Raw genomic sequence first — 26,868 nt, forward strand, 5'->3', positions numbered from 1 at the left:
TGGTCCAAAGTGTCGAAAACATTTTAAGGAGTATAAATCCGCGAATGCAAATCTAAGAATTAACGAAGGCGGCGACTAGATTCTATGCATAGTTGAGTGGCACGAAATCCGCTGCTAGAAACGAAATACTAGGCGATTAACCCCAGGCGGCAATTACTAATTATTACGGGTTCCGCTGGCGTAGCCTCGCGATAAGATATCAAAGGGCAGATGCAATTTACGTTTCCCGCGATTTTGCTTCTGTTTTCGTTCGTTCGCCGTGCATTTCATACCGCCTGCAGGGAAACGAAGGGGAACGAAGATTCCCAGCTGCTGTCTGTTGCTTTAATCGAGGTATCACCGCGATTAACGTGTAATTGTGGATCTGAATAAAACGAGGAACGTCGTTGATCCATCTTGAAAGGAATTCTCTAACGTTTAATCATTTTTGTTACATAAATTGCTTCGCGAACGTTTCAAAATCTGATCCTTTTGATAGGTGAAAATTTTTTACGATAGCAAACTGGTTCCATTCTAATGTTCTAGAATGTATTTATATTTTATTAACTAAGTCCAGTGTCGGATTTACTACGCGTTCATCTATTCGCGAATTCCTTATGGTAAGCGATTGAACGAACGATTTGCTTCAGCGCAAGTTATTCATAAATAATTCCATAATCCTTAAAGACTCTGGTGTCTGGACGAGCCGCGCGTTGCCGGTTTACCTGCAGACCCATAAAACCTTAATCCACTGCAATGATTAAATAATTAATTCTAATATATTGCAAGGATGATAATGCCCGTATCTCGATAAATAATAAATCGGTAAATCTCCGAAACAATAAGGTTGGAAGTATTCAAAGAACCAAAGAAAATGATAATACAAATATTAAAGTTTTTTTAAATCACACTATCGCATATTGTACACAACCGCGTCCTAATTATCTACTCTAATTATCTACTTTCCTAATATTTTAACGAATGATAAATCAACAAATCTGCGGAAGACCAGATACAAGTAATCGTAGCTTTTTAAATCACGTCGTCATGTATTCAACGTATGGATAGCATCGCGTCCCTGCGAGACAGATCCTCAAAATTGAACTACTTTTCCCGCGTTATAACAAATTATACGACAACGAATGTTCAAAAAATCACAAGAAACAGAATAAAAATGATACAAATATCACGGCTTTTTAAATCATCCTGTCACATATTCGTCGTGTATCATCGACTTCATAAAAGGCAAATTTCCAAAATTTAGCATTCTGTAGAAGGGGAGAATTGCCAGCGGAGCCGGGTACTGGACACACGGAGTATCGAAGAGCGTCGTGGTTCGTCCCGGGCCGCAAAAAGGAAAGAAAACCGGGGATCTGCAGGTGTAACGCCCGCAGCGACCGGGTGATAAAATGCGCGCGGACTCTCGATGCGAGGAGGGCCGGTGAAATCTCTCGCGATGCCCCGGGCTCGATAAAAAATGCAGTGATCACGTTTCGGCAGAGACTTTGGAATCTCCAATCTGCCTGTGTGCCTCTCTGATTCGCACATTGCGTCCACCTCTATCTTTTTCTTCGTTCTATTCTCCGATCGATCGAAAGGCAATCGTTTCTTCAATGGTTTCTCGATGCACGACACAATTGCAGTGCTAAAGAAAGAATTGGACAAGCAGATGCTTCTGTTTTTGTTTTTGTTAAATGGATATCCGAACCACTTGCAGCAGTTTTCTACAGTGATTGGAAAAAGTATTTGCCCAAACCAATATTTTTCAGTGTAGCATTTTTTTTTCTTTATCAGGATCTACCTTTCGGTTTCGTAATATCGAACTTTTGTAGTCGTGTGAAAGTTCCACTAAATGATACAGTTTAACGTAGCTGGCTGTAATTGATTACTATGCAAATACTGTGACTGTTAAACTGGATGTCCAAGTGTAAAGAATTGTTAAAAGTTTATTTGTGGATATATATTTTGATTTTCTATTACTTGTTTAATAAAGAATTCTTTTAATATCAACAATTACCAACTAAATGATCTTTCATTTTTATCTATTCGATGCTTCATAGGCTTCTTCGTTATTTGCTATTTTCACTGCATTTACAATTTTAGAACCTCTGACTGTTAATTTGCCGCCTGGTAATTGCCGCGACGCTTTATATGAACCAGATGCGATCCTCGGGCAGGACGACCGTCAAGGGTCTACGCTACCCTAGCGCGGACCCATCATAAACAGTGGGCCTATTGTACAGTCAGAGTACTTTAGGACCCCACGGAAAAGACTTATAAATCACGAAACTTCTTTATTTTATGCTACATCTCAGGAAGACCGGACACGCGGGTTTCCCTAAGCGTAAGGTCACCCGCTCTCGAACCTTCATGAAGGCAGCCAGCCCATCCTCAAACATACGTCTTTACCCAATGATTAGTTAGGAACAAACTTGAAACACACCTACCACGAACCTTCCTCTACACAGCAACATCCCCAAGAAACACTCTTGCACCAGTATTCTAAGAGTCAACATATAACAGTATTCAGTCAATGACCATTATATTTAACAGGACAGCCAGTGAACTAAAGATAGTTGTATTCAGAGTAGTGAGTGGAACCCAGTGAACTAAATGACAGTAGTATTCAGAGTATTGACTGGAATAAATAAGATGAACTAAGCCTCGTTCTTTACATTTATTATAATCCTCCACCTCGGACGCTAATAACGTTCAAGGGTCGCGATACCAACCGATCAGTTGTGCCTGACTGGTCGTTAGTTAGTTGAGTGTCGCAACACTACTAGGAACGTAATACTTGTCGATTCTTCTAAAATTCCTAGCAACTCTCTTTTTCAATTCGACACGTGTTCCGAATTTACATATCGTTTGAATATTTAACAATTTCAAACTTATAAGTTTAATAAAGACATATTAGTTCGTCTCTCAAATTATCAATCCATTAGCAATAAATTACATCATAGTATCTACATTTGCAAGGAAAACAATGTATAATTAAAATTGATTAATATTTGGTAATATCTAATTCCATAATTATAAAAGTTTTTGATTAATTTAAATATATAATAATTTCATAAAAAATCCCCAGTTGCTTTCAGCCGTATTTCCAATTAAAGTCTGATCGCGTATGACGACGAAACAGCATATGGATATGACAGCGAAAAGGCAAACGTGCCGAGAGAAAGCAAGGATATGTAGGCGCTATTGTTCTTAATTAAAAGTTTAATTGATAACGAGGGCTGATTTGTTAATTTGAAAATGCGATTATCGGCCGTTGCTAATCGAGATCACGGTGTCATTGAAACTGCACGTAACGCGAAGTGCGTTCAATGCATATTGAAACGAAAATGCGTTTCATTGATGGTTGAGCAATTACGCTCTCGCGTCACTTAACAATTGCCATTGTCTTTAAATATCTCAGTATTTCTCCCTATTTAAATTCCTGTTCGAGCACACTCCATTTCGTTTCGCGTTTGATTTTCGTCGAAATAAATTAAAATTCCTAACGAGGCTTACTTTATTTCTCCCAAAAAAGAATATCGCTTTGGAGCAGATTTTATGTATTTTGTATTATGTATAACGAATACTGGTCACGAATTTATGGCATTATTAATTTGGTAACAAAATTGGTATAAATGGAAAACACAATGACAGAGCAAGAGATGAAGGACAAACATCAAACACTATACAGAAAGCTGTTATCAATCTACCGAAGAAAGGAAACAGTGAACCATTATACATTGTTTCTTATTTCACCTGCTTTCGTCAATTACAAATGTTCCAGGAAATTATAATCCAAAGCTTTTGGGTTACAATATGCTTGTCAATAATCTAAAAATTCTGAAAAGCATACACACTAAGCTATATCCTCTTTAAAACTAAAATAAATAGAATTCCACTATAATAAACAAAATTCTATTACGATAAATAGAAATGTAAATAACAGAAAAGACAAAAAATAAAACATAAACCTTGCGGCAAAGATCGATGTTTTACGATTTATGTTTAAATCTTTCATTTAACGCGACGATATACTACGAATTGCGATAAAACCGAGTCGAACTCAAGGAAACGACGAGCAATCGATAGAAAAAAATGAGCCATTTCTCTGATAGTCCATGTTTCTTCGTTGAACACAGTAAATTTCTCTTCGCAGCTGTCGAGAATTTCGAGTCAATGAGATCGAAGCAGCGGGACGCGAGCTGAAAACGCGCGGCTGCCGTCGTTGAAGGCTACTTAAAACGACCATTGAGCATTCGTCAGGGTGCTCGAATTACCCACAACAGGTGGCTCGCAAGTAAGTGCCTCCGGTGTGTTCGCACTCTCGCCTGATTTCACGTCATTCACCCCTGTTTTCGATTTGAAAACCAATCGTCGATTATATCGACGAAAGCGTCGCGTTTTCTACGTTAAAGCTTCGGCTGATCGCAGAAATTGGGCGATCGCAACGTTACAATTTAATTCGCTTCTGTTTCGTACACGGACAATTTTCATTCGATACTATGACATTTTTAAGACGTTTGTTTCTCCTCGAAGTAGATTTTTTCGTTCAATGGTCGATTTGAGAAGTGAAAATTCAACGTTTATAAGCGTCCGCTTAAGGTTTTTGTACTTGATAATTCGTCAATTTTATATTTTTAACTGTTGTCACCTACTTTCCAAACTTCGATACGTATAAAAGAGTCGTACGAATATTCTGATTATTCGCCACGATCACTGACAAGATCTTCTAACGTTCGCGCTATAAATCTTGTCGATATATATTTGATAGGGGGATCTTGCCAGAATTACAACCAGCTGTAGTTTAAAAACATTCTAACCAATAATTTAATTAAAATTAATTAAAAAAAAAGGAAAAAGAAAAAGAAAAATTGAAATAAGGGAGGAAAGATCACTTTTTAGCGAGATATAATATTGTACACGCAGCTCCGCCAATACGAGCGCAACATCTGCAACTCCGGGCGGCTTGTGGGAGTGCAGCAAGTGCCTGGACGAGATGCGGCTGATGCAGAGGCTGGCGATCAGCGGACTCCTGTCCGTGATACTGATCGTCCTTCTGACCGGCACGTTCGTCACGCGTCGCGACTTGGCGAACGTCATCGAACGTGGTGTGGCGCCTGAAGAACGAAACGAACAACAAGTAAATCCAGCCTGGGTACACAGCAACGTGGTCCCGGGCCAGGATGAGCCGAAACCCGAAGATAAGGATCGACGACCGGATTTCAAGCATAGACAGGTCGAGCCATCCGCGGTTGGACCCCCGCCGATTTCTGTACCCGGACCCTACGTCATTAGACCGCCTAATCCACCTCTGGATGACGTGACTAATCAGCGCCGCGAGAAGATCAAAGAGGTAAGCGGTTTAACTGTGTTTCTCTCTGTTTCTCTCCCCCTCTCTGTCTCTCCTTTTGACATACTCTGTTTCCGCATCGTATAACAGATAGTAATCTGCAGCTTCGCGATGATAATTACTGCTATGCCTTCGAATTGCCTACGTGCTTTGATGCGATGGAGGTTTTGTAGATGTCTTTTGGAATTTTTATTTTCGAGAGAAATCGAGAGGTCTGTCGGGAGTAATTTTTATTTCGAGAGTTGCTTACGAATGAGGAGCGCGGCTTTTTTTAGGCGTTCAATGAATCCTTGGGTTTAACTAACGACGTAATGCGATCAGGTAAGAAGTATAATATATATTTTTTTTTAAGAAAAATCGAGAGACTTGTATCGAAGTTCGTTGCTTCTGAACGATGCGTGAGATTCTCGAAGGTTTCAGCGTGAGTTTGAGTTCGATCAACGATAGAGCGCTATGGGGTGAAAGGTTTTGTAGCGATCTTTTGCGAAAAGAAATTCAGTGACCTGCCAGGAGTAATTTGATTCCGGGAGTTAGAATGACTAATGGTCTTTTTGTGAATGGGTTTCAGTGTGAGTTTGAGCTTAATTAACCTTTCAAACGAGATCAGTCTTAAACATTTTGATAATTTTCCGAGGATTGTTCGAGTTTACCTAAGCTCTCTTAAGTGTGCTAATATTTATGAACAGCGTATACGCGATCTCAAACTCACCGAAGAGTCACCCACATTAGGCATCAGCTTTTCCAAGTTAGCGAGGTAAGAGATTACAGAATTAAGTTTTCATTGAAATTGCCATCTCCAAGTCGCATTACCATCAGACACATCGCAAGTAGGTAGCGTGGTAAAGCGCCCTACATACCACCAAGCATCGTTAACGAGTGTAAAAGAGGGAGGAGGTAAGTCAGAAGGAGGCGGCAACTTTCTCCTCGTTGAATCTCTGTGTACGAGTAATTGGATAAAGGTGAGTAATCTCGGTCTACGTCTTCTGCTCGTAATACACGTAATTTTTGGAACGATACCAGGACCCGGTATAACTGAAATTATCCGTCATTTCGTGATGCAGTAATTGAAGCCCTGCCTCGGCCTCAAAACGTTCATTTCGGATACTGGCAGTGATTTAACGATTACTTAATTTCCCTGTGGCCCGGGTTTTTACATCGAGCGATGCTTCCGCCTCCATTTAAGGGGAGAAACCAGCAATTCGTCGTTCAAACAGAAAACGTCGTTCTTTACTGTTCGATACAGTATAATTCCGAACACGTGGTTTCGCGATCGGAGTTCCGGTGGAAATAGACGAGATATCGGCCTCTCGAACGTGCTCGTTTAAAACAATTTACTTCCACCGAATGAGCGTTTGCGTTACGATTAAAGAGAATTTTTATCAGCAACGTGCAATTTCTTGATGCGAGTGTTCATTCTCGTTACGTTTCACGGTTCGGTGTGCGGTTAACCAAAATCGAAATAATCGTCGTTCTATTTTGTTTTTATTGTTCGACGATATCGTGAATCTGTACGCAGGTACATAATAAAAGTACAAAATGAAATTCATAAATGTAAACCATATTTCCCCTCAAAATCGATGGTGGATTCGTAAAAGTCGTTTGAACATCAGAATCTAATCGCCTTAAAGTTAGTCCACTCGTTCGTTATATATTCTTGTTCGTTGATTCTTGTTAAATAGTGTTCGTTATACCTTGAATATGAAACATTTGACCAAAGATACGCACGATTTTAATTTCCAATTTAAAAATTTTCTTCTTTTCTCAAGCAGCGACGTAAAATTAACGGTTCAAACCGTCTTGTACTTTTGATCGTTCCGCGTCAAGAAGATATTTTATTATGTCGTTATATCATCTTTTTCTGCTATAAACTGTTACCACTGAATATTGTTTACTTTTTTTTTTGTGTGTAATTCATTCGTAATCGCGGACCAGAGAAAATACCAACAAAAATTTGATAAGGAAACTTTTACTCACTTCGGACCCTTTCGTATCGAGTTGCAAGATTTTCAAGATTTTGAAGATCGAGTTTTAATCTTTGCCCCGAATCCTCATGAATCGGAGCAGATGAAATTTTAATAAAATTTGATAAATTTGAAATGGTAAAATTTGGCGATGCAAATATTTGCACAATACACCTAATAGTATCTGGCTTTGAACTGCGTAAAGATTTATGGATGCATATGATACGAGAAAATATGAAGAATTTTCAGAATTCCCATGAATATCACTAGTAATCCTTACAGTTAATGCTACGTTAAACACCGAATATTCTCTCCTTTTGCATCCTAAACTCGAGTATTCGGTCCCTTCTCACGTTTCTAACACTAGAAACTCAGTCACTAGCTATGAATATTCATATGAAATTATTGATTCATACCTGTTCTCACAGTACGGAATAAACATCGGAATTTAAACATCGTGCACGTTGTAAAGTTATTCCAAAGTTAAATTTATTCAAATAAAATTTTGTTTTTTACTTCGAATTGAATTTGTTTCGTATGCGTCATCGTGAAATTTGTAGTATCTTGATAGTTCTATAAACTTATATTTATTTATTTCTTTTTACAAAAATCTACATATATGACACATTATATTTATATTATATTACATTCTTATCTTATCTTACGTTCAGGGCAATACTACAACGACGAGCGTAAATATGTCAAATTCAGCTCAAATTAATTTATTCTTATCGCTCGAAATAAAAATTCAGGCATTTCTATATTTATATTTTAAAATACGAGAAATATATTTTTGAATCCTATATTATAGAAAAAGAAATAGAAATTATAAAATTCAAGATATCGAAAATTCTCGTCTTTAATTGTTATACATTTATGGAAAGTTTAGATGCAGAAACTTATGCACATAACACTAATACAAAAACATGAAACATGCAAATATGTGAATAATTGAATAGGTGAAACGAATTTCTACTAAGGTCCGATTTCTTCAATTATGTTCATCAAGACATAAATTTCCATGAATATTTGAATGTCTAAAATTCGAAAGCTCTAAAATGGAAATTCTCGCGACAAAATCAGAAGGAAGGCGCGAACTCTCCGTCTTCAGATCGTTCTTTGCAAACTCGAAATGCATAATCGGTGACTTCTGTAGATCGAAATAGTGCGTAAAATTGGAACGGTCGTGAAATTACGTTTGACTAATTCACTATCTCGGTCGATCTTTCGTGTTATTTTCTCAGCTGTCTCGTTTCGCTCTCGTGTTCTCATTTTCTACGCGGCTAGACTACTCGTATTGGCTAGACACCGCGGGACAAAGGATTCATCGATTTCCCTTTGCGATTCTCTTTAATTTCCGCCCTTTTTGCCGCGTCGTCTCGGGACTTCAAGCGAAACCGCAGCAGCCGACGTAGAAGTCACCGAATTTTTCCATCATGCTCGTTCAACGTCTGCACGAAATCATCGAAATCTTTTGCCGGATTGAGCTTGGTTCTCTCCTTGATCGAATTTAAAACAAACGCAGAAACGAAAGGATACTTTTACGTAGCTTCTTGGACTGATAGTTCGGCTCGGTAAGAAGAAATTCATCTTGAGATAAAAAGTGAAATAATCAGAAATCATATTGGTCGTCTCTATAAATTGAGAGGCAGAAAAATGTAAAAATATCGTTTTTCAAGATTTGTTTTGCGATTTTTTTATATAAATTTGTCGCAATAATCGAGCTTAGTAAATCAAGGAAGCAAGTGACTTTGAAAAAAATTCAACGCTATAGTCGCGTATTTATTATAAATAATACAAATCACATATGTGTTAGATTTAATGGAATTCGTTAGTGATTTTATAACTTGTAGCAATCAAGCAAGTACGTCATACTTTTAAATAGAATTTCTTTAACAAATTTACAGCTGTACGAATTTTTTCGTCCAAGGATAGCCAGCTAATTTTAACACGTTTATTGGTACAAAAACATCGTGAAGTGAAAGATCAAATTTGGAAACGCAGATTTAGTTAACGAAGATTGGCATCGTAAAGTAGGAGATATTTAATAAATGGACGTACAGAATTTCGTAGAATATCTTCGAAAAATGAGGTACTTGTTCATACGTATTCATTTTTGTCGCATTCGATTTTCTAGATCGATTTCTCAATGTATTTATAATAGTTAATTCGATCGTATTATAAATTACGACTCATAACGTGCTGTCATTTGTAGCTATGAACATTACAAAGAATAAAATTCAATTTATCCATAATTCTCAAATCAAAATACGCCTTATCGAAAGTAATTCAACTATTCAAACAATTTAAAACTATACCAAGAAGAAATGTAAAAATATTGTAGTATCGTGGACGAGGGATCTGGGGGTGTCGTACGGATTGTAAACAAGCGGTTGCTGAGCTGTGAATTATAAACAAGCGGTTGCTGAGCATGTGCGTAGTGAGGCTAAGACAAAAGACAAGGGCACAATAAACGAATTAACAACAGTATGAGTTGAGAAGTCAGAGAGTGCAGATTGCGTTGTAGAGATAGTGTTGTTAGCGTTGTTAAGAGAGAGTTGAATTTACGTTGACGAGGATTGTTAATTAATTATCTAGTTGTTTTAATTATTATACGTTTGTTGCAATTAGTTCATGTAAAATAACCATTGTTTTCTGTTTAATTAACAACTGTTTAATCCATTTATCGTTGATAAACTAATTATAATAGTTTACAATACTAGAATATTGAATAAGAAAAAAATCGGCAAAACTACGCAACGAGTTTCAAGGTGAAGCTGCAACAGAATACGAGGGAGGATGTCAAAATTGATCGGATTAGAGAAGTCGGATGTATAACGACTTGCCGTGTGTAATTAATTTAGCAAAGAGCAGTAAACTGGATATCCGCGATAATTCCGTTCGTGGAGCAAGATCCGTGCGATAATGAGTCAATCACATCAAGGCCGTTTGGAACATTGCCGGAGCGATTATCCCTTTGAAAGCTCGTCCGTCTTTCTACTTCCCACCCCTTGCCCTCTTTTACCCCATAGTTGTCCCTATCTGTCTTGTTCCCTTGTCTGTATGTGCAGCTCGGTTCCCGTGTCTCTGTGCATAGGTTCTGTTCCTATAAATCTATTTCGACCGGCTGATTATCATTGTTCGCATTAATCCCTTCTGGACGATAGATTTGTCTGAAATTCTGCTCTCTAATTGAAAGCCATGCATAGGAACCGCTAGATACCGGCAGTCTCCATGCTTAATACGCTTCAATCGATGGAATGTGGCTAAATTATACATGCGACCGCTTCAAATGATTGTCGATGATTTTGAGGGAAAGCTGGGAAATTGGGAGTCTTCTTTCGCGGTTTTTACGTGGCAAATAAGATCGGCGGCCTGCCATCTGCACTTTCGATCGGTAATTTAAAGGAATTTTTCGTCTTTTTTGTATTTAAACCTTGCTTTGCTTAAAAAAAAAAGAGATGGCACGTAACAATAGAAAAGTATTGGATGATATTGTAGAAACTTCAAGAAGAATATTCAAGGATTTCGGGAGATTTTTCTAAGACGCACAAATGTAAAAAGGGAAAATTGACGGGCTTGAACGGTACAGTATGCAGACGACGAGACGATAGTAAAAATAAGATTTCCAACAGAGGATTGGGTTGCGGTTAATCCTTTGCAATACGACCGGTGGCACGCACATAGAAAATGTCGTGGTCTCTGTGGTTTTTGATGATTTTGGGAAAAAGGAGATAAAGCAGGAGTCTGTCGAAAGATACCATAATATATGGAAAGCAAGATTAATTAGAGCGTTATCGTTTAATTACGACTAATGTCAATAGACACGGAGTTTTGCGAAGAAAGAAAACGGAAATCTCGTGAAACGTGAAAATAGCTGCTTTCAGTGACTGATATCAAGATTTTAATCGAGTTTGAAATGCAGGAATTACATATTGATATCGACTCTATTTGAGCTTTTAAACACAGCGAGATGAGTGAAATATCGTTTTGTATTACCTGTTTTATGATTGCTTTATGTACCATGCGAATAATTACAGTTTTGCGTTTGTTCTGTACTTTTTTTTTCTACAAAATAGATATTTGAATTTGTGCGTGAACGCGTGTATTTATATGTGAAAGTTCAGAGAAACTTGCATTTCAATAACAAATTCATCAACAATTTCGTCCTTGATGGGTATTCTATTTATATAATTCGACGCTATTTTTAAATCGATCTAAGAGGAAAATTCGAAAAGGAATCCACCCGTAAAGACGAAGACAGAATCGCAATTATCGAAGAATCGTCGTAATTAAGTAAATAAATGAGTTCGTAACATTACGCTAAATGAAGTAAACCGAAGTAAAAATATCTGCTTAATGGGCGTACAAAGTGAGGAGGGGGATATCAAAAGAAAGTTCCATTAAAAAGTACGCGAAAGTAATTTACACGAATGGAAAGGTTGAAGGGTGACGTGACAAAAATAGAGTTGAACGAACGAATATCGTTGAAAGTGTCAATTGAGTGTACTGATGCGTTTTCCCTATGATGTATCGGAATACCAATCGACAAATCTTGCTTTCTTGATTTAGAATTTAATCGACTTCCATCCGATCCTCTATATCCAGTCGATTCTGGGTTTATCAAAAAACGATCAACCCGCGCTATTATCCAGTTTATCGGGCCGATTTATTGAACTTGGTTACCTCTCTTGTCCGTAGGATATTTTTTAAAGGATACTTTATTTTTCTTCAAACGGTACATTGAATTTCAACTGCTTCGAACAAAAGCTTATAACCACTTATCGATTCACAAATACTAATCAGAGTCGATATATACAAATACTCTAAACATTATTAACAAATTTTTGATTACATATTTTTATATACAGAGTAGCGGACAGAAGAAGGTTTATAAAATATGAGATATAAACATATAAAAGGGCATGATTTTACGAAAGTTAGTTTAGAGTTATATCTAATAAAAGCAACGAATAAATAAAACATATAACACAGAATATATGACTTTTATCAATGTATGAATAATTTTTAGTATAAAGTTACTAAAATTCCTAGCGTATCAATTTAAAACTTTCTTTTACCCGTCACTGTATACAACAAAAACTTGTTACATAATAATCTACGACGTACAACTTGCCACTTATCAATTCATTGACATTCTTAGCTACCATGTAAATTATTGTGCCAAAAAAACTCGTAATTACCCTTTTCTGCGCCCAATAAATACTTCCCTAAATTGGTTGAAATTCCATTCACGAAACTCCCATTCGTCCTAAAATCGCGAATAGATCCTATCTGTTTCTTTTTCCTTTTCCATTTCAACCGAAGCTCAATCCCGTTTCGCAGTCTAATAGCGTGTTATTTTTACGATCGTAGGATATAATTAGTTCTGTAATTGGATCCCAGGAAACACATAGTCGCGAATTCTCCGCGGTAAGCTTTGCGAAACGTTTTGGAGCTTCACGCCGTTATATACGAGAGCTTATAGATCTCCCGGTTGGTCGAGGTACACATCGTTCATTCCGAACGAAGCAATTTGCTTTGCGAGTGGACTCGCGTAATTCACGAAATGGGTAAACCACGTTCAGGATAGATCTCGATTTACTGTTCACGCTGCATCTTGAATAGATCCCGTTTACGGGGGCCGATCGTCGCGCGAATAAAAATCCACCCTCATTTAACTTGCTCCCGGTGATTCGACGTTTTCGATTATTTTGAATATAGATTGCTTGTTTAAGGGTGTTCCACGAGATTAGGCCAAGTGTTTGTTAACCGAAACGAATTTTAAGTGTTTTTTTTAACGTTATAAACATTCGTGTAGGTTTTGTTAAATTTACGGCGCAATGTTGCCTTTTCTCGTTAATTAGAATTTTATTGAAACGTAAAATTATATTATATAAAATTGTGATTTTCGAACAGTGGAGGCGTTAAATGCAAATTATTTTTGTACTTTCCAATGTTCCTTTTCGAACCTTATTTTTATTTGACGTGACGTATCTTAAATTAAATATAAATTTAATTTCTGACACAATCTTGTTTTTTTTCGTTCTTTCGAATTTTGTTTCGATATAAAAATTCAATTATTTTTTAAGTGACTTTGAAGAGATCGAAAATAGAAGCTTGTAAACAGAAGCTCTATAACGATGTACATCCATCAAGCTTCTTTATTCAATCGGCATAAACGTCGATAATAATCTGTCTTTTATCAAGTTCGTGACGAAAGCTTCTTTCGTACGGGTCAAAGAAATCTTAACCAATGTCCGACCCAGATTTCTGTAATAACAGAAACTCGCGTAACATTGTTCGAATGACGTCACAATCGATTCCATACGACGCAACATCGATCTGATTACATTAGCCAAGCAGCGTCTCTACTCAAACGATCGCTAATCCTGACGTATTAGGGATCGTGCTTTAAACGTTGTCTCTAATTATCGGCAAGCATGTAAATCGAGTAGACCAACGTACCTATCTGCACGAGAATATACTGTTTCAATTCTATGGAAAACGCTTATGTCTCTAGACAATACTTGTATAGTAACTATGCTTTCGGAACATCCTACTGATACGTTCCTTTGTTAGAATTAACAACACGTTTATCAGCAACGTTATTGGTTTTACGAAAAGTACTTATTGAGAAGAATCGTATATTTTCAAGAATAAAAGTTATTCTTAGCAGGATCTTTTAAAGGGTTTTATTTTTTTATGGAGTTAAAAAGTTAGGAGTAACTTTGCGATGTAACTGTGACGGGTTGTACAAATAAATTTCATAAGAGAATTATACTTTTTCAGGATGGATTATTTTTATTGTTGGCGACTAAAGAGAATGATCTTGAATTTCTCAGAATTTGGCTATTTGTCACTGAACAACCTGGTATCTATCAGAAAAGTGAATTATCAGAAGGCTTTCCGCATAGAAATCTTTGGGAGGAAGTTGCTTTGGTTTAATTTTTGAATTTAATTTTAAGCTTCGGTTTTAGCTCGAATTTCATTAAATTTAACGTAAATATAAAATATTATCATTATTATTACGTTAATGAAAAGTAAAATAAAATTCTGAAAACTAATGAAGCAAAAGAATAGAATTGTCAGAATAGAAAAAAGATAGGTCAAGCGTAAGAGATGTAAAAAATAATAGAAATAAAAATTTCGGAAGTAAAAGAAGACCACAAGAGTGGGAAAAAACATTTTCAAGCATATGAAAAGAACAATATCTACGAGAAAACGTAAATTCTAATAAATAATAAGAAATAATAAAAAGAAAAAAACAAATACGAAGAATAATGTAATACGAGAACAACTGAAGCAACATAATCCTTGAAGCTTGTTCAATTTTACGGTCTCGCTGTGTCGTGGAAACTATTCTGCCGTCAAGAGAAGCATCTTCTTCGAGTCTGATTACCATTTCCGGTGTGGGGAAGGCGCTTGGTACGCGCGATGATATTCGAACGAATGGACCTTCCGACAAAGTCGCATTGTCTGCCGAACGAGCGGGTCTGGTACAATAGAAGCGGTTCCTTTTAATGAGACGTTGGCTAAGGGCGAAACGATAGACGTCGGAAGGGGCGAAGGGTGCCGGATAGGTATAGGGTGTTGCATAAATCGCGAACATTGGTATCGGTTAATGAGAAATTCGATGAAGCACAAAGCTTACGTGAAATGTATGGTCGATATTCTATACGCTACCATGCATCCAGAATAAACTGAAGGTATTCGATATCTACATTGAAGTTTATTCAGCCTGTGAAATTTGAAGTAAAGCTCGTTTAGTCGAAGTTTAAGCAAATAGAAATATATGGAATTGTAAGACACGCACAGAAACGTTTAATAGAATTGCATTTAGTTACAGAATTAATGTATTAGTTTAAATGATTATTCAAAGCGATATGAATCATATCGCTGATATCATTGCTGATTTGAACCGACAAATATTATTAACGATATTTAATGTAGTGTACGAGATGCGTTTAAACTGTATTTCGATGATCTGTAAAACGTATTTCGATGATCAAAGTGTGGGATGTTCTTATTTGTGTCGCGTAGAAGACACACGCAGGAATTTTGTAGATTCTCTGATATAGTCGAATGTGCAAAATTTTGAGACGAGTTGAAAAACACATATCTAGTGTAATATCGGAAAATAAAGATAGAATTTTTTTCCCGATTGCTTACAATTTATTAATATTAAATTGAATATACAAATATAAATTGGACAGAAAACGATACTTATTTAACGGAAACTAAATGCAATACTCGTATCTATATCAAATAACTTTACAGTTATTTGGCCACTCTCGTCACAACGAATCTAACACACACTCCCTCTCTCTCCAACAACTCTACCAATTCTCTCGACTCTACTCTTCGGTGTCTAACGACTCTACTCTTCGACGACTCGATTAGCTCTGATTCTCGCAACACGCACACTTTTCGACTCGCACATTCTGATCTTTCGGTCGTCCGGCCTTGGATAGCGAAACCGTCCTTCTTCTAACGTTGTCTATTGTTTTCCTCATACCTATGTAAGAACTACCAACTACGTGCCTTTAGTCATGTAGATACTCTTAAATGTAAACGAACCACAGAAAGACGACGTACGCGGTTTTTCTATTTTCAACCGATTTCTAATTCAAACTACCTTACGATATTACACTAGCTTCAGAGGAAAATAAAAAGAATTCTTCAATTAATTTAATTCCACTAAGTTAAATCTTTAATATTCCTACTTACATTAAAACACTTGCTTCTGTCGCAAGAATTTAGAGCTTCGCTCTGCAAAAGAATAAATTACAAATAACCTGTCCACCAAGCAACGAAAGAAACATCCACCCAAGGCAACGTACCATGACAAGCAAAAAATCTCTCCATGAAACCCAAACCACCTTCCGTGTGGACTGCCTGGAATTCCAAACACTACCATTTCTACCTTTTCACCCAAGAGCAACCCTCGAATCGTATCCCAGGCACGCAAGAACACCTTGTACATTTCCATCGTGGTACAAAGACAGAAACGCCGGAGGACAGAGAGAAATCGTGTTGTAAGCGGTCCGTTGCAGGGAGCTTTCATTCACAGATCAAAGAATAAGATCACGGGTGAAATGGCGAGAAGGGTGTCGGTCGCCTGGGCGAAGAATAATTCACGCTATTAGCTGAAAGCACAATACCCGCGATTCAACCCACGACAATAAACAAAGACATAATTATAGTATACCTCCGGAGGGTCGTCGTCGGCGTAGAATTCCGGTCCTTGCATCTTTTGCCTTTTCTGTCTCTGTTCGTCTTTGTCTATTTACAACGTTGGTCGATCCATGCAAGAAACTGGTATGGTCGAGTGTAGTGTTGCTGAAAGAGAAATGGCAAGATTGTAGATCAAAGCTTTATATTATATAGAATATAAATTATATTTTATATTTTATATAGAAAACACCCTACAAGAATTAAGATAATATTCTATATTAAGTATTTTGTTAAAATCAGAATAATATTCTACGTTAAATTCCATACGTATATTCTACATTGCATACTCTGTAGAAATTAAAATGATATTCTGCGATAAATTTTGCATATTTTACACCAAGTACTTTGCGAAACTAGTTCTGATAGAGCTCAAGCGTCCTGTTTCTCATTATTAGGTTGTCCGAAAGATGTCTTTCTTTCGCAAACGTGTTTTTCACAACAATGCAAGTCTGTGAAATGTCGCAATGTTTATCTCAACAGAACAAAATGGATCGTACGTAATTCGACAAAATAATATAAAACAAAATACGTTGTGCGTCTATTATTTCCTCATAAAACGAAAGAAACTTTTCAGACAACCTAATATATTTTATTTTTCAAATTTTACATCTTTATTATAGATCTCTACCATATCTTTTACATCAACAATACTTAAATTCTGGAGGTGGCGTTTGTAAACAGTGCTAGGCGTGCAAAATGCGCGGAATCTCGCGTTCCCATAACATGCCGGCTCTCACGATGGTTGCATAGTCGAGCGGAATCACGGGTTCAACGTGTTTCATCGGAACTCACCGGTGCTCTAGATTGATTAAACCGTGGTCTATGATAGATATCTTGGCAAATTTCACGAAGACGAAACTGCCGGCTGATACCTGCCCAGCTACCTCGAAGTAGTGTCTTTCCGTTGACTTGCTCTATTTGGAAACTCGTAGTTAAGGAACTGCCAGATACTTGACGATCGGTACGACGATTTCGCCGATTGGAGTTTAACTTCTCGGATAAAGCTGGTCGTTGCCGCAGCTTACAGATTTGCTTTCTTAATTACATTTTATACATTCATAAATAATATTCTAAATTTTATACACTCTTTATTTAAAATAAGATGTGAAAGTACTAGTTAAAAATATCTCCATGCATTAGCGATACAAGAATACTATTAAAAAGTATAAATTGTATATTAAATTCGTCCATCGGTGATTCTGTCAGATTCAACAACTTGTTCGTGGCTTTTTCTCATTTTACACATTTTCTATTTTTTTTCTTTTTTGCTTTTTCAAATTTTACCATTTCACCGTTTTAAAATATCCTGTTAACACGCTTTCACCTCTCCGATTTTCTTCTTCTCACCAAAGAAAAATCTTCTTTTGTCAAATCATCGTTGCATCTGTTCACGATGATTATCCTGGATGATTTCCAGTTTTTACATTATCCTACATTTTTGCTTGTACCCTTGACAATGGAAGGAACGACGTTGCAATCGTTGTATCTTCCGTTGAAAGATGTCGTTCCGCGTCTCTCCGTGGTTAATGACATCCGATAACGAGTCGACGCTATAATTGGGCTCGCCCTGCCGTGAAGATTGGTTCTCGCTTCGATGCTTCCTGGCGATCCTTCAGGACGTCGAAGGAGGCCTCCGCGTGCATACGTATCTCGCAAATCTCGCTGCATTCCTCAGGAACCCCTACAAACTGAACGTAATTTTACGGCGAACTGCTGAGGGAAAGTAAGGAAAAACAGGGAAAGATAGACAACAATTCAACTCTCCCAAAAATATCTCACCTGATAAGTAGAACGCTCGTTTGATAGTGATGCGCTTTGAGAAAATGGGTATTAGATGGCTGTGAGATTATTTAAACGTTTCGTTTTACCATTTCTTTCTTCCTGAACGCTTCATTTCCTAAAATGAAGTGAAATAAATATTCACAATATTTAAAAGTTCTCTTTTGAAGATCAAAGATATTGATTTAATCAGAAATTTTGTGTAAAATTTCGCAAAGTTTTAATGGGAATAAAGATCGTGCTGGGAAGCTAATAAAATTATGTCTCTTTGGTATAAAAATATTAAAATTTCAAATCGGCAAATTTCCAAATTTATTAGTCGAAAAGCAAATTATTCAGTGTCGCATATATAGCTACAACTTTTTATTTATATATTTCAGAGATAATTTTCCTAAGACGTAATATATTCTCTAAATTCTATTGCAGCTTTGAGATGTTTAAAATTACTTAAAATTATTACTTCGGACTAGCACAATTCCCTGTTACCTACTTGGTTTACCTATTTGATCCTAAACAAGCTATATCAATTTATCAGTAACCTCTTGAAGCACTCTGTACAGAGTGTCGCTCTGCTTAGCATTAATCAAAGGTTTATCGTCAAGAAACTTAGCATTGCGTGTTATACAAGTTCTGGTTTGTAGCCAATGGCGCCAAAGGATGTTGAACTTTTGGATCCATACAATATAATGTAATATACAGAGTTCAGTGTGCTACAAATAAGATATGAGTGTACGAATATATAGTTGTATTGAACTTGTGCCATCTGTATGCGTCTAACTAGTCTGAAGTTTCGACTAAATTTACACCGTACCGGCGTCAACGACCAGCAACCAATTATTTAACAAGAAACACAATAAATTTTCTCTCTTTTACTTTATGCACTGAAACCTTGTTAACGATCATTTTCACTCTATACGATTTTCTTGACTTTATGTACAATATATCTTCGACAAGTATTAAGGTGTATTCTTTTTTATTAGCTTCATTAATTAACAGCATTTTAGGAAAGTGTCGAATATACTATAAAAATTAAAAAGTCGAGTAGTCAATGATTTTATAAATGTATAATTTTTAAAGACTGAAATAATTTCAGTATTTCGTTTAAAATCTTTAAACAACGTTAAATTGCAGGCAGAATAACAATTATACATGCTGGACAATCGATGAATGAAATATCCATTTCTACGAATGTACACTTCAAATTGGGATCTAAGTATGATCGATAGTTTATAGATATGTGCGATAGTTTCTTAAGAAATACAAATAAAAGTACAACATTTTATATTATTTCATCTGAAACAAAAAGAAATTCTACGTTAAGATTCTAAAACTAATAATATCAAAATAATGAGAAACCAAAGAACAAGTTCAAAATGACTGCATTGGAGATCCTAACTTTGAGACAGTCGTTTATGAGTTAGTTACCTAATGTTTCTTTAATATTTATCCAGATTTCTTCGTTTCTTGATAACCTCGAATTAATCGGCCAAATTTTCTGTTTCTGTTAGATCCTTGCCTAATAACGTCTGACAAGTAATCCAAATATAATTACACGTTACTTTCATGAACCTCCACCTAATAAAATAAGACTCAACGGTGATTAAAACCAGATCGAAATTTTTAGGAAATATTCATGACTAATAACGAGGAAAAAATTCCAATAGATATTTATTATATTTATTATAAGGGAAAAAACCAGACTGGATAAAAAGTAACGAAGCCAAAAGGGTATGAATTCTTTAAAATTCCGAATACCTGTAGTATCTCGGGGAATTTCCCTTTCCTGTTGGACGTTTCGCCTGTTCTTCGTTGCACGTTGTTTGCTCTGTCATCGGTCCGGATCGTAAAATATTTGCGGTGTGATGCTCGGTATTTCCATGTTATCCGGCAATCTTCCGAAGCTACAACGAAGATATTTTTAACGAATATCGCGGCCGACGTCAGGTGAACGGAACACACTTACAGCGATCCTCTTGAACCAGAAAGACGAAGAGAAAAAGGTTTCAACGAGGCGAACAACTTCCGTTTCCATTCCAATCCGTGTGCACGTACAAATTGAAATTGTAAACTGTGCGCCAGCTTGTATCCTGTCAACAGAAATGAAATTCGAGGAAATCCCTTTATTAAAGAAGTTCGCTATCCCGATAATTTCTTAACGCGTACGAACAAATGATGCTTTGTTGTATTTTGGTATAGCTATTTACCGTTTCAGTTAAAATACTTCTGTAAAACACAGGATATGGTAACTGTACATGCTGAGTATCCTATATACAGTGAGAATCAAAAGCGAGTGTAGACAAAAAAAAAGAAATCCACATAATATTGTTAATGAAAACAGTTCTTTGTCAATATTTTTCTCTTTCTTCCTTTTCCTCTTTTATCCAACTTTACTTTTTTCACTACGAATTCTTCCCTCTATTGCAGAATTCCCCGTATCCGTGATATTTTTCGGTGGCGTGGCCAACTCTGTACGAAGATCGAGATAGCCGAGGCATTTAAAGAGTTGGCGTATCCTCGTAAAGGGCATGGACGATTTTTATGATTCGCTCCACACTGAGATATTACGCGGTTTCGCTGGCTCCATTAAATTTTGCAGTCACGCAGAAGAATGCCGACTTGGTCTCCATGTTGCGGTTATTCTCTATCTCTTTCTCTCGTTTTATGTGTTTCCGATAAGGTTAAATGATAGAGTTAGTTCCAACAATGTAGGCACTTTTAGATAAGATATCATTTTTTGAATAATACAAATGTTTTTAGATTCTTTTTAATTTAGCTTTTGCCGCGATAGTAACCGCTTTTTATTCTTTTCGAAATCTGCAATAAAAAGAGAAGATTGTAGGGGGAAAAGCAAAAGTGGATGAAAATAGGGAAAAACAGGGAAAAGCTATGATACAGGCAAAGAGATGAGGAAACAAAGGGAGTAAATAAAAACAGGGAGATATACACGAAAGAGAGAGGAAAGGAAAAATGGGGATAAATACGCAATAAAGGAAGAATATAGATAGAAGAAAAAAATGTAGACAGGCACGTTGCGAGAGATAAATTCGAACCGTGGAACGAAAAGGGTTGGAGGAGTGGAGATTTATGTATGCAAACGAGACGAATCGCAACAGCGGAGAAGAAAGATACGAGAAGAGGAAAAAAATTGATGAAAATAGAGAGAGACGTGCTTTCCTTCCTCTGGCTAGATTTAGAAACGGTACAAGAGAAGTAACAATATCACGAAATGGAAAAGAAAATCGGAAAACTAAATATCGTTATATAGAATGTTAAGAAATAATTAAAATAAAGAGTTGAATTAATTAAAACGTTAAGGAAGTTGAATCCATTTCTTATATTATCATTTAAATATGTTTATGCAAATTCAGATTTGCATGAGTATAACCGAAGAAATAGAACCTAAAGAAACATTTATGTCATCCTCGAAATGCTATAGCAAGCACTGAATCTTTGGTATTTTGTACATTTTTTCATACCATGCGATGTGAAATTATTAATAGTATGTTATACGAAATTTCTCCTAAATGCATAAAAAATCCGTAATCTAATGATAAAATCAGCATTTTCTCCGATATAAATACAGTAAGAATGTAACTTTTGACTTTTTTTACAGTCGGTGTGTATAATTTGTCTTGCAAAACAGTATCGTAACAGAAGCCTGAATTGCTTCAATAACAAAAAAAAAAAGGAAGAAAAAAGTAAAGAAAGAAATCGAACAAACGAGAAGAAGGCAGTAGAGAAATTCGAAAAAAGTAAAACACGCGAGTGAAAAAATGGAAACGCAAATGGAGAACAAGAGAAATAGAAACATAGGGATAAAAGGAAGGGATGGAAGCGAGTGAAAGAGTCGATGCCAGATTTCGTGAAATCACTGTGGGACGCCGACATGGTGGTACTTACGCTAGCCAGGGCAATAAATAACGCAAATTGAAAACCGCGGGAAATAAAGGGAGGGAATAAAACCGCGGCCAGATTAAGCACAGTTACACGTGTATATCCGTGGGTCCAGTTTCCTTGTTGTTTCGCATGCGCGCGTTCGTTCGTGCGTTTATGTGACCAGCCAATATACCAGCCCGAATATCTGCACCCTACTGCACCGCGACGCTTTTACGATTTTACGTTCTTTGAGCGCGAACACATTTCGATCTGACCAATTGGAACGCTCGTGCACGCGATATTACCCGCCGTTTTGGGTTTTGAGACGAATTTTATTTTTCGATGACAATTTTGTTTTCTTTTTCTTTTTAAATATAAATGCTGCATCAGCTGCGAAGTTATTAACAGATACGTTTAAAGTATCATGTCGAGTATTATAAATTAAGTATTGGTCTTTGACGAAGATGGAAATTTTTATCGGTTGCTTTTGTCAAAAATTCTCTTCTCATGTTTATTTCATATTTATTATCTAGGAATTTTTATTTTCTTAGTCTTGGAAGGGTAAGGAATCAGAGTTATAAGACAATTTCATTAATGAAATTATGTCTAACAAGAAATATTATACGATAATTGTAAATGTTAAACCTTCTAAATAGATGTTATCCTGTAAACATGTATTTTTTCTATTATAGTTTAGATTAAATATTGTAAAATTTTTATTATCAATCGCCAACTAATTTTAATTAACTAATTTTAAGGAACCTGTTTATTCGACTCGTATGCTAAACAAGCTGACAATGGATCGTCGAAATGCCGCTGCTAACAGATTATCTCGCCAAATAGCGACTGTTTGACGTATCAACTAACAGGTATTTACAGAGCTCGCGTTCCCTACAAATAATTGCGTGTTGGCCCTAGCTCGAACAGGACACTGCTGTTTAAACTCATTGCGCCAAAATTAATCACCGTCAATGCCATTAACCGCTCCTTCTCTATACCCCAATGATAAAAAATATAAACAACTGTTACCACAGTAGCTGAGGTTTCGTGTGATTGCTCATTGCTAATCACCGAGTTTCGAGTGACAGAATTTAGTGTTTGAAATAAAGAAGCGAAAAACGAACGATAACAACATCTTTTTTATCAGCAGTCGTTTCCTTCTGGATTACACGAACATCGTAAGGATACACTATATAATTGTATAAAATTATAAAAACGTTTGATCTTAATATTTTTATATTATAGTCATTCTATTTACAATCGTATCTAAATTGCATATATATATATTATTATATATTATTATATTATATATATAATAATGAGATAGTATAATAAATAATGGATTAAGTGAATGTTGAGTGGATTAGTGTTAATAAAAAGTCGGATATTTTTATTCAGTTGCAGATACAGTAAATCACTAACTACACTCGCTGTTTAACTAATATTCTAGTTGCTGACGAGGACACTTTCCAAAGAGATGATTTCTCTTCGAACATAAAACACATAATAATCGAAGCTCTAATATGTAACGTACGATAATCTCAAACATTACCTACTCCAAAAATAAAATCACGTTTAAAGGTCTAGAAGTTCCCGAGGTTATTCCAACGAATGTAATTCATAAATAATATATTCGTATTTCTCCATAGAGAGACCAGTTCTACGGTAGATGGACTTTTATCAATCGAATTCCAGTCACGATCGAATCACACGGTGACTGATCTGCGATCTCCGATATACAGAGCTGTTTGCATCGCGCACCCTGTACTTAATCCCGCGAGCACGCATCGAAGTGGCTTCGTCGACTTTTTCTCTTCTCTTCCTTCCTTTTTTTCTTCTTCTAAATTTTTTTTCGTCTTATTTATCCAGTCAGAGCGATGCACGCTCGATCGACCAGCAAGGTTTCTTTCCTCCGTGCTTGCATCCTTTCGAAACCAGCACAGCCCTCTCTGCACGACCGTGCACCGTTTGTATATTAATGGAAACGCGCTGCAGCATTGCTTTGAAAAGAAATTTTTTCTCCTGGCAAATTCCAGGAAAAGAAGATGGGTCCCTCGAGTGACCTTTTGTTATTCAGTGGGATACCAACCACCAGGGATTTACAAGGGTTTTACGCAGGGTGCCTCGCTCGAAGCGATACGACCTGTTATCTCGCAAACTATTACAGATAACAAGCTTTTTTCTTTGATTTATAAGCAGTATAAGCAAGGAATAAAAATTGCGTATGAATGAATCAAATTTCCTTTAAGATTCCAACGGACTCGATATTAAATTCTAACTCAATTGACCTTTTCTCTATTCAACTTACAGAAAAGTATAAATAATAGACTTAGTGAATGCAAAAGAACGTACAGTTATATCATAAGTCTATAATTTTAAAACCTGTCGTACAAGGAGTATACATAAATTGATTGAGAGATACGTAACTGTCCACGTAAGACAACTTGTTTCAAGTGTTGCTGTATTTTTCTTTTAATGAAAAACAGAAGGGTTAACAAAAGTATCCATAATTTTCTTTAGTTAATTAATAATTTCGTAATTTCCCTTCACCGACTTATTCATTACATGAACTTATGTGTTTCATCTACATATTAAAAATAATACGACACAGAGTGTCTATCTATTTTCCTTTACTGGCCGATATGGTTCCGACAGGCTAACGTTCGAATAAGAATAATAATCTACCGTTCGGATAAAAAGCGTTCAGTAAATCGAGATCCTACTGTACCTTAATCCTTCAACGCTAATGTGAAATACGAATACAGCCAACCAATCATCTTTTGTACCAATAGATACAATCATACTTTCGTATTTATAAAAGTACTTGCTTCGTTCCATTTCCTGCCTTGTGTTTTGCATTTCATCGTGTTAAAAACCTATGATTGGAGCTAGAATCGCAGGAAGGATACGTGTATTATTATATAAGCAAGAAACAATTTCGCTAGAAAACAAGATTGTGCATTTTTGACCGATTAGATCGAAGAAAATTAAGCGGATTAAAGGTGGAACATCAAAGTTCACGAGAATCCCTTCACAGAGGGGAAATAATCGGACAGGACCGCGTACGTCGGCCACGAGGCTCGGCTTTGCCGGTTGTTCTTCCTTCCGTATCCCTTCCCGTCGGGCTAATGGTTTAATCCTAACACGGATGTTAACCAGATTACGATCGAAAGGAGGGTAGAGCGTGGAAACCTCTCGTCCTGTACACGTTGCCTGCGTTCGCCGCAGAACAAATTAGCCGCGATTACGTGGATAAGGACAAAAAGGGTCGAACGTCGCGATTCGCACCACCACCGGCCACGATGGCTGCCTTCTGCAATTTTCTGCAACGTCGCTCCCTTCCACGAATGCCAACCTTGATCGGGATTGTTCCTTCCTTGCCTTCGTCCTCCTCTACTCGCAACCAGATTATGGTTTGGATTTCATGCCGCTGGTTGGATGGAAAAATGCAGTATATTTGCTTCTCTTTAATTTTTGTCGAGAAGAAACTTTGAAACGATAGAATTTGATAGTTTCTCGGTTTTGAATTGACTGAATCGTTTGCGTGATGACCGTGAATAGGATTTCTTGTTGAATCGATGAAAATCTTGTAGTTAACGGTGATGTTATTCGATAATTTTAATGTTTAATATTTGGTTTATTAAGGCTTTAATGAAAGGCCTTTAACGATCAATAAGCTGTCAGTTTAACGTGTATAAATAATAACGAAATCAGTCTATGAGACTTTTGGATGAAAATCACGTATGATATTTGGACAATGAATCTGTGAAATTATTATATTTACTGCAAAGATTCACAAAAATTCATACGATCACTCATATAATTTTATCACTCATATAATTATTCGCAAATTCGATTTAAATAATTACGAGCGCATCGTGTGCGCGCAGGCTCGCATTAAAACTCGATCAAAACGTGATTACATCGAATCACCTGGTACGAAGATTATCCCATCCACGAAACAATGTAGCCAGGTTGTAATAAGAACATTCGCGAAAGTTCATCGACGAGATCAACTGCTCTCGCTCCTCAATCTCTCCCTCCATCTTCATCCGTCATGAATACCGCCGCGTCAAAAAAATTCCACACATCCCACCCCTTTCATCGTTCCCTCGTGAATTTATTGTTCTTTTTTCGTTCTCTTCCTCTCCCTTTCTTTTTTCTTTTTGCTTTTTCTTTTTTTAATTCACGATGACCGCAGAGAAAAGTTGGAGAGAAGGACTCACTTCTGTTGGTGCCACTGGCCAGGGCCCACAGATATTATACTGCCCCCTGAATTATACCGCCATAAAAACGTGATGAAGCGGCTGCGGACTGGCAGAGGCCGGCAAATGGCTCGAAAAATCAAAGAGAACGGGAATAATGGTCAACGAACGGCCGGACAGGCTAATATATTCGTTTTTCTCGGTACGATTCGCGTTGCTGTCCACCCCATCCCTTACGTACCAAGGATCCGTCTATTATTTTCACCAGCAATGACACGTGTGAATTCGCATCGAATTATTCTGCCAAATTTCGTTCGCAAATTTTTTCCCTCCTTGTACGTATTTTCGGGATTATTTTGTCTTTCTTTTTCATTTTTATCTCTCTTTAGTAGGGATGTATCTGCGGCAATCGTTTGAATTACGTTGAAAGCAGAATGAATTATTGAATGTTCAAACATCCAAATTTTATTAAATATTCAAG

The 26,868-nt window shown here is 36.7% G+C and overlaps 1 protein-coding gene across 4 annotated transcripts in view; it reads left to right on the forward strand.

Annotated features, from left to right (window-relative positions):
• LOC143303087 (uncharacterized) overlaps positions 1–26,868 on the forward strand; it is a 151,197-nt gene that overhangs the window by 77,261 nt on the left and 47,068 nt on the right. For 3 of the 4 annotated variants that reach the window (XR_013059097.1, XR_013059098.1, XM_076621101.1), the window contains exon 2: positions 4,906–5,332. Coding sequence is in view for 1 of the 4 variants with exons in the window: in XM_076621101.1 (XP_076477216.1) it covers positions 4,976–5,332 (357 nt within the window). In the remaining 3 variants the exon portion in view is untranslated. Of the gene's footprint in view, positions 1–4,135; positions 4,277–4,905; positions 5,333–26,868 lie in introns of all 4 variants that reach the window. The other variant, XR_013059099.1, reaches the window with a different exon arrangement.

Source organism: Bombus vancouverensis, chromosome 8 (genome assembly GCF_051014615.1).
Source record: "Bombus vancouverensis nearcticus chromosome 8, iyBomVanc1_principal, whole genome shotgun sequence".
NCBI lineage: Eukaryota > Metazoa > Arthropoda > Insecta > Hymenoptera > Apidae > Bombus > Bombus vancouverensis.